The sequence below is a fragment of the Notechis scutatus genome, chromosome Z, assembly GCF_049901735.1.
Source record: "Notechis scutatus isolate UNSWTSFEM ecotype Mainland chromosome Z, rNotScu1.2, whole genome shotgun sequence".
NCBI lineage: Eukaryota > Metazoa > Chordata > Lepidosauria > Squamata > Elapidae > Notechis > Notechis scutatus.
In genome coordinates, this window is record NC_142025.1 from 16,366,163 (window position 1) to 16,374,366 (window position 8,204).

The 8,204-nt window shown below is 36.6% G+C and overlaps 1 protein-coding gene and 1 long non-coding RNA gene across 9 annotated transcripts in view; one reads left to right on the top strand and one right to left on the bottom strand.

Moving 5' to 3' along the window:
• Positions 1-6,571, top strand: part of LOC148128770 (uncharacterized) — a 46,751-nt gene extending 40,180 nt beyond the window's left edge. The window contains exon 5 of one of the 2 annotated variants that reach the window (XR_015746142.1): positions 4,459-6,571. This is a non-coding gene — a long non-coding RNA (uncharacterized LOC148128770). Of the gene's footprint in view, positions 1-2,418; positions 2,729-4,458 lie in introns of those variants that run through there. The other variant, XR_015746141.1, reaches the window with a different exon arrangement.
• Positions 1-7,563, bottom strand: part of CREM (cAMP responsive element modulator) — a 34,586-nt gene extending 27,023 nt beyond the window's left edge. For 2 of the 7 annotated variants that reach the window (XM_026672239.2, XM_087948421.1), the window contains exons 1-2: positions 7,387-7,563; positions 2,216-2,336 (exon numbers count right to left, since the gene is read on the bottom strand). In XM_026672239.2, coding sequence (XP_026528024.1) covers positions 2,216-2,332 — 117 coding nt within the window. In that variant the 5' untranslated portion in view covers positions 2,333-2,336; positions 7,387-7,563. Of the gene's footprint in view, positions 1-2,215; positions 2,337-3,657; positions 3,763-6,736; positions 7,331-7,355 lie in introns of those variants that run through there. The other 5 variants (XM_087948419.1, XM_087948417.1, XM_087948418.1 and 2 more) reach the window with 5 other exon arrangements.
• Positions 7,564-8,204: the final 641 nt, after the last annotated feature.

The following is an 8,204-nucleotide window of genomic DNA, read 5'->3' on the forward strand; positions in this document are numbered from 1 at the left end:
TCCACCTTTAACACATAAAAGGCTGTATTACAATGTTTTATAATACAAAATATATATTTTGGCTTCTAGTGGCAATTATGAAATCAAAGAGCAGGTGAAATATTGTTTGGGTGGTACTTCTGCTTTCCTATTATGAGCATTATTCATTAAGCATTGTTATCAGAGATGCTATAGTTAAAAAGTAACCTCTTTCCTTCAATCAAAAGAAAATGCAGTCTCACATGATATGTGATGGGGTAGAATTTTGCCCAAAATATAACTGTTTTTGTAACACAGCTATATTATATATTTTTACAAAATTACTGTAGTGTTATTCTTCTGCATCAAAACATTGCAAGATCGTATTTTAAGATCAATTTTAATGAACAGAAGGCTGAGAACTAACAACTTGGCAAAACAATCATGAGCTTCTCACTTTAATTCCACTTTGAAATAGGGGTTTACTTTTCTATTTTAATATTTATTAATATTAATAATGTATTACGATTGTCTTAGCAATACTTTAGAGTTGCATGATAATAATTATATCTGAATATTGTCAAAGCTTATGAAACAATTGACAGCTCAATATGTCAATAGCCCCTATTTCATTTTTAACATCAGCTATACTTGATAGTAGCACATAAGAATGCCCCTTTCTTGTAATTTAATATGCCATCATGTTTAAAAGTTTAGAACCCGTCTCTAAGACATACACTTTTATCTCCCTCCTTTCTCTTTCATTTAGATTTAAACATGTATTTTGAGGCTGCTAGAATTAAAATAAATCTGTGTCCAAAGGAGACACAAATTGCAAATCATTTTCTGATCCCTTAATGTTTAAAGGACAAAATATCTTTGGGTCTTACTACACTGCTGCTTTAGAAACTGTGCCCAGCTACATGTTCACTGACACTTCATTGCAAGGAAAAATGAAGTGTTTTAACAATTGAAAAAGAAGCATGTGTGCAGGAGCTGACCCTTAAACATGACATGAGTAAAGAATGGCATGAACTGAATTGGGAGAAGGAAATTTATCCCCATAAGGAAGGATTTCTGTAAGCAAAGTGTCATAATTAAGGAGACTCCTGCCTTTGTAGGCAACTGCTTTACTACCAAGAGCCTCCAAAGGTGGCCTCATGCCAGGTTAATTAATTATACGTGGAAGAAAACTCATCCATGCCTGTACAACATGCACTTCAACAAACAGCTTTAGGTGGCCCATTGGCGTTTTCAAAATCAATACACTTGCTCTTGCCCTGGAAAACATGCTACCAAGCATGTCTAACACCTCAGGGTCTCAACATCGCTTCTAGCTCTTGCGCTGCTACCCCTTTGCCCTCCACCAAACAGCTGATTTGTGCCCCAAGTATTTCTTTGCATTTTAGGAAGATTTTTAATTCATCACTATGGTCCTTTCTCAGATAAAAGTTATGCAGACCAGTCTTATTCTCAGGCTGTTTAAAACTTTGTAAGATTCTTTATGTTTTATAAGAATTTCTGCTCTTAAAAATGACTAGTACTATTCAGTAAATATACTGAGAAAAATTGACGTATCTAAATATAACTAAAAACCTAGAGTAAGTCGAGAGAGGTTTTTCTCAATACCAACTTAGCAATAATTTAATATTACTCTTCATATTATCAATATGTAGAAAGTTAGCACCCACCCCTCTCCTAGAAGAATGAAATATTCTAGGAAATATTAAAAAGGCAGAATATTATATTTCCCTGGATGAAGAAAAGGAGAAACATGTTTTAAAGACAAAGCAGCTTTCTGCAGCTCCCTGGCCTCCCCCCCCTTCAGCTCCGGGGTGATGGGATTAAGACATGGCCCTCAGGAAATAATAGGATTACCCATCTCACCACATGGCACCTGGGAAGACTGCACCTGCCAGCACTCAGGTGAAGCCATGTGATCCAGACAAAGTCTACAAAGTTAAGTAAGACCCCCGCCCCTGGGAGTCTGACAGCCAATGGGATATATTTCGTACACAGGAAAAGGAAACACTAAGGTGGGGTCCAACAGAGGGTGTAAAACCAAAGGGTTCTCAGCCTCTCTGCCCTTTTCGCCCAGGAGCTCCAAGGCATGTGGTCCTGTCCACCATTAAACCTTCTTTCCAAGCAACTTCCATGAATCCAGTGTCTTTTCCCCACCTGGAACTGAACCCAGAAGGACATTTCTTCCAACAATTGCATAATAATGTTAAAAAGTAAACAGAACATTTCATATTACTTGAGCTATAGTGGAGATCTGATTTTGGCCGATTCGAGATTGCAGATTAGCAGAATCACTTTCTGTAACAGAGTCTGTTGCACTGCCATCTTGTGGTTCAACTGTTTCCATGGTCATTTGTCTAAAGGCAAGAGAGAGGGGAAAAACAGGTTAAGATATGAAATATTCAGTAACACTTTTGCTCATTTGTTTATTTCAAATAGTTTCAATAAGCACTGAACGTAACAGCTGTGGATTATGGGAATCTCAATCAAGCATTTAGGCAGAGAAATATGGGAGTTGCATCTATCACATCTGGAGGTTGAAGGTGACTTAAACTTTGCAGAAAACTGAGACCTTATTTTTCTTACCCAGAAAAAAACATCTTCCAGGCACAATCTTATAAGTAAGGCAGATATATATTCTTAGAGATACAGCACAATTCCTTCACATTTTTATAGTTGTTCATCGAAGCTTCATTTTAGTTTATGCAATAATTGTTTTGTTTTTTGCTACCAATTAAGTTCCCTCTTTTGCCAAGTATTAAAAATTTCTTGCAAATGTTATATTGCACATTTAGACTTTTTTTTAAAAGTTGGTATAATTACAAAATTATACCTTAAATATTGTAGATATGAATTAGTTGCATTTTGAATATTGCTGCCTGCGAGATCCTATTATTGCTTTTTATTGTATTCATTGTATCAATGGTTTGTTATTTAGAAACAATACAAACTTTGGCAGCAAACATTTATTTCTGGGAGAACATAATTTATAGAGGGAGCATCAGCTAATATAGAAGGCTTGGCTGAGAATGAGAGAGTAACTTATCACTACAATGTATTTTCAAACTTATCAGATGTGGAACCAAAAATAAAAAGTATTGTTATTTCTTGGAATCAAATAGAACAAGGAAGTTTAGCTGTTTGACCATATCCATTTAATTTTTTTATTTTTATTTACATTCTATGCTTGGTTTATACTCCTGGCATGTTTGATATTACTTTCAAAGGTGGTTACATTTTTTAGTTTCCTAAAAACTAAAACATTTCCTAAAGTTATAGAAAAAATCACTTTCAGTCAAGTTATAGAAAATAGCTAAAGTCCATAATGATAAAAATCACTGCAGAATGCTATAGTTAAGACACCAACTAAAGAATATTTGGATAATTAATATAGTACTTTCAGCCAAAGACAGATATTTCATTCACAAAAAATTGGTATAATTTATGATTCTGGGAATAATACATATGCATAGACCACTCAAATGATACGTATTCACACTTGATTTTCTCCAGCGTTGTTTTAAGTTGTACTCCAAAACATTCCCCTTTGTTTCTCATAGTCTTCATTTTAGTAATTCTCACATATTAGAACTTCCTATGGGCTTCATCTTTGTTAACAACTGTTAATAATATTTCACCCCATCCTGTTTGTTTTTTTTAAATATGGTTGAAGCTTACCTCCACATGTTAAGTCAAATGTAGCATCTAACGCAGCCAAACTCCAGATGTGCTGGTCTTTTGACTCCCATAATTCCCAGTCAGCATAGTCAATTACTAAATTGGCTGTGGAGTTGTAGGAATTGACAACTTAAGATATAAGTTTGTCCATAAGTTTTACTCCTATTTCTCAAAATCTCAAGCATTTTTATTTTCAATCTATAAAAAAGTTTTATTTGTTTACTTAATAGAAATTAAGTAATTACAAATTACTTAATACTGTGAGGCTCAATTTTATATATGAAAAAATGCTTGATATATTATGGAATCCATTTCACTCCTACTTCAAAAATAGACATGGTTTTTGTGTGTGTATGGCCTTTATATTGAAATGCATTCTATTAGAATGGTAGAGTTGATATCTTCTTGATACTTGTAGAGCTAGATAAATGTATTCTGAATATACAGTTCCATGCTGTTATAATTTATTCAGCATCTCCCAAAAAAATCCCAACTCCCAAGTAAAAGATTAAAAATAACTGCTTAAGTCAGAACATAATGTATTGCTAAAACTAAGCCAAATTTAAAACACTTGAGTTAACACACATACCCACATTCACATACACTTCTCTAATGAGATTGGTAAACAAATGCTTGGCTGCATTCCCTTTATTGAAACTATTACTGTAATACAGGACACAAGCCTGCTATGCAGAAGCATCTTCTAGTGATAGCTAAAAATATAATGGCTACCTTATATTAATTCTGGCATGCTGTTTTTTGCTACATTTGCTCATGATTGAATTTTTTTTTTTAAAAAAGGACTTCTTCCTTCTCCAGACCACGCTCTTCTAGTGAACCTTACAATGAAGTTATGTTCTGTTTGTGATGTCATAACTATTGCTATGGCAACCCAATTCACAGTATTACATAGTATTTAGGGTTCCCTTTAAAAAGGAAAAGGATAGGAATAAAAGAGAATCATTTTAGTGCTAATGCAAGAGATTTTGTAAGTGTTATAGAAAACCCTTTGAAATGAGGAGAAAAAAAATGAAAAAACTTTTTAAAAAGCTACTTTTATGAAAACATTATCTGAAGCCTTTTGGGAAATGCTTGCAACGCAACAATTTCAGTGGTTTGACCACCAAAGCTTTTTGCATATTTGGTAAATATTGCATGCTCATTTGCCACAGGTGAGAAAGCACATGCAGAATTAACAGACCAACCTATGGAACTTCAGTGAAGTTCAATGCTGATCTTAGATTCCAACATGCCCGTGCAAAGGTTAGAAGTATTTTAATATAAAGCGGATCCTTAAACTTAGAAATGAATTTTTATTTTCAAAATATACAATTCCTCAACTGGGAAGGAAAAATGTTGCCAGTAGAAATCTACATACAATTTTATCTTTTATAGAAAGTATTGTCATGCCTGAAAATAGAATAGGATCATTTATGATTCAACAAACTTGCTAAATTATGTATTATGTATTATGGATACTATTGCTAGTAAATAAAACTAATATGTTTACAATTTAATCATACTAAAACTACTTTTGAGTGGCACCAGTTTTTTGGAATAGCATCCCAGTCGACATCAGGTTGGCTCCCACATTGCTTTCTGGAAGTTGCAATTTAGTTTGGTTAATTTAACTTTATTCTGTTTTGGTTAGTCTGTGGATCCTTTGTGTATTTTTGGCTGTCTATTGTTTATATGTTTATTTGTAACCCCACCCTAACTAACACTAATTATTAAATAGATGGGTCAGTTGCAAGCATATATCCTGCAACAAAGTATTTTCACCTGCCTGTTTCAGCCAAAGAAATCATTCTCCAATTTTTCTATTCGTTTAAAAAGACCATTTTCCATGAAGAGCTTCTGAATTTATAATTCTTTTTCTTCGTATTTTGAGATCTTTCTTCTCCCAGGGACTTCTGTAATTCTGTATTGGGCCAGGAAGTCTTAAAACTATGCAACTGTAACTTTTCTTTTAGTATAATGAGTTACTTAAATTTGCATTCAAAAATTCCAAAGAAAAAGCAGACTAAGAAGCTACTTCTCCCATTTAACAGCTTAATTTTACTGAACATTGTATTATATCATCTGCTAAGGGGTCAAAGATGCAGGAGGTGAAAACAGAGCATGTTGATAAGCACAATATAAAAAAGCAAATATTGAAATATAATTCTGAAAAAGGACACTTTTAATCACCTTGAAACTCAAAATTATTACAAACATGGGCAGAATCCTACCAAATGTGGTCTGCAATGAAATTAGTTCAGCATGTAGATGTGTGATAGCTACAATTGATTTTTGCTTTGTTGGATTATCACACCTTTTTAACAGGGAAACCCTTCTCAATTATTTCAAAATCTGTACAGAAAGTAGTTGCTCTTTTTACAACTTCCTTCCTCCAGCTTTACTTCTTGCTTTTGTTCCTTGGTTGCTCCTTCAGTTTACATATGAAACATTCATACAGAATTGAAGAGAAAACAAATTGTCATAGTAAGTTAAATACATTAAACTATGGTTTAATTATGTAGCATTAATAAGGAGAGAAGTGCATTTGGTTGTATCACATCATTTCTTGAGAATAAAACAAATAATTTGTACAAAACAATGGTAACATATTTATTAACTGACATGTTAATACATGCTTTATTCTTCAATTCAGTACATTCTGATATATGCAGTACTTTCGAGAATGGAGCATTTTTATATCCTCTTTCTTTTAAAGTAATTTTAGAATTTAATCATAAAAACTACAGTGATCAGAGTTGTTTAGATCATGCTCTCTAATCAAAATCAAGTTACACAATGAGATGGTTTAATACAACTGAAGAGGGCAAATTAAAGCTGATTTGGTGCTATTTTTCACAACCCAGTAGTCAAATTGTTTATTTGTGGCTTTGTTTATTTGTTTATTGGTGTTCTCCAAATACGGTGGATCTTCTGGCTAGCTATTATTTATTGAGATTTACTTTTCATCTTTTCTCAAGGAATTCAAGGCAATATGCATATCACATACTTCACTATACTATATCATTGCAACAAGATGAGACAGGCGAATTTAACAGGGAATTTATAGCCTCAAACATACTCAGTGAGTTGCTTCGACAGGGACAGGCATGTATTCAGTCCTCCCCACCTTGGCCAAGATCCTCGCCCCCTCCCCCAAGCAGTATATCGGTCCCAAAGATCAAGAAGTTAGGAATTGTTGTCCACCAGCTTGGAAGCCACCAGTTTCAGAATGAAGACAATATTGCGCTGCAACCTACACATGTCGATGCAGGATTAAGGTACACTGAGCACTCAAGCAAACAGAATACGAAAGTGCACTATGCTTTTTAAATACCCTAATTCCATTAAACTCACAGTCTCTAAATGTGGCAATTGTCGCTGCGGATGAGCAGCAGGTTCCACAAAGCTAAACTCGTGAATAAGGGAGAGAGAGAAAAAACCCTTTGCACATGCGCAAATCCCTCTTAGACTCGACAAAGTTTTCCCTTCGGCAAAGAGTACGCAGATCGAATTAAGCTCCAGTATTAAAGCGAATTGCGACGCCCCGTTTAAACAGCCCCCGACTCCTCGGCCGGCTGCCCCTCCCTTCCTTCTTCGAGTCCTCGGCACCCGCCTAGCCTCCTGCCAAGAGCCAGCCCTACGCCGCTGCCTCCAAACGCCAGACCGCCTTGCAAACACACACACACACACAAACAAACCCGGCGTGTCTCCGCCCCCTCCTCGATTCACCAGAGTACGTGGCGCCCCCGTCACAGGAAAAGCAGGCGGGGAAGAGGGATTGGGCCGGCCGAGCCCGCGCGTCGCCTCACGTCAGTGCTGATGCCGCCGCGCCGTCACCGCGAGGGGCGAGGGAAATGGCGGCTGTTGCTGCACAGCTTTCTAGGGCCTGTGCAAGGAATGAGGCTTGATCTGGCCCGCCCCGCCTACCCACCCCCGCCACGGCTCTAGGACCCCGCTCATTGGCCACTCGTGAGACTCAACCGCTGGAATTGGCGCCAACCGTCTTTCAAGCCCCCTCTCATTGGCTAACTACGAGACGTGACATTCATAGCGCCGTTCTTTGCCTTGTAGGATCCCAGCAAATGCCGATCCAAGTAAGGAAGGGCACTTGTGCCCGGACAAAGTCCCATAGTTCCCATGTAGGCAACCATAATGCACAAATATCCCTGAAAATACCTCGAATGTAAAAACCCTCCAACTGCCCACCCCCCACATTCTTTCATGAGCCTGCCCTCCCTCCCTTATGGCACGTATGAGGATTAGATTCGGGCTACTATATCCGGCTTCAAAACTTAATACGATCCCTAGAGAACAGGGTGGAGATTGGTCTGTGCATCTTGTTGCTATCGTCTAGCGGTCGTCTGGATTTTTGGAACCCAATTTTGCTAGTCTTCGTGGAAGAAAGCGCTCCAGAGTGTCTGCCTCTTTCTTTCTTTCTTTCTTTCTTTCTTTCTTTCTTTCTTTCTTTCTTTCTTTCTTTCTTTCTTTCTTTCTTTTTCTTTCTTTCTTTCTTTCTTTCTTCCTTCTTTTTTCTTTTCTTTCTTCCT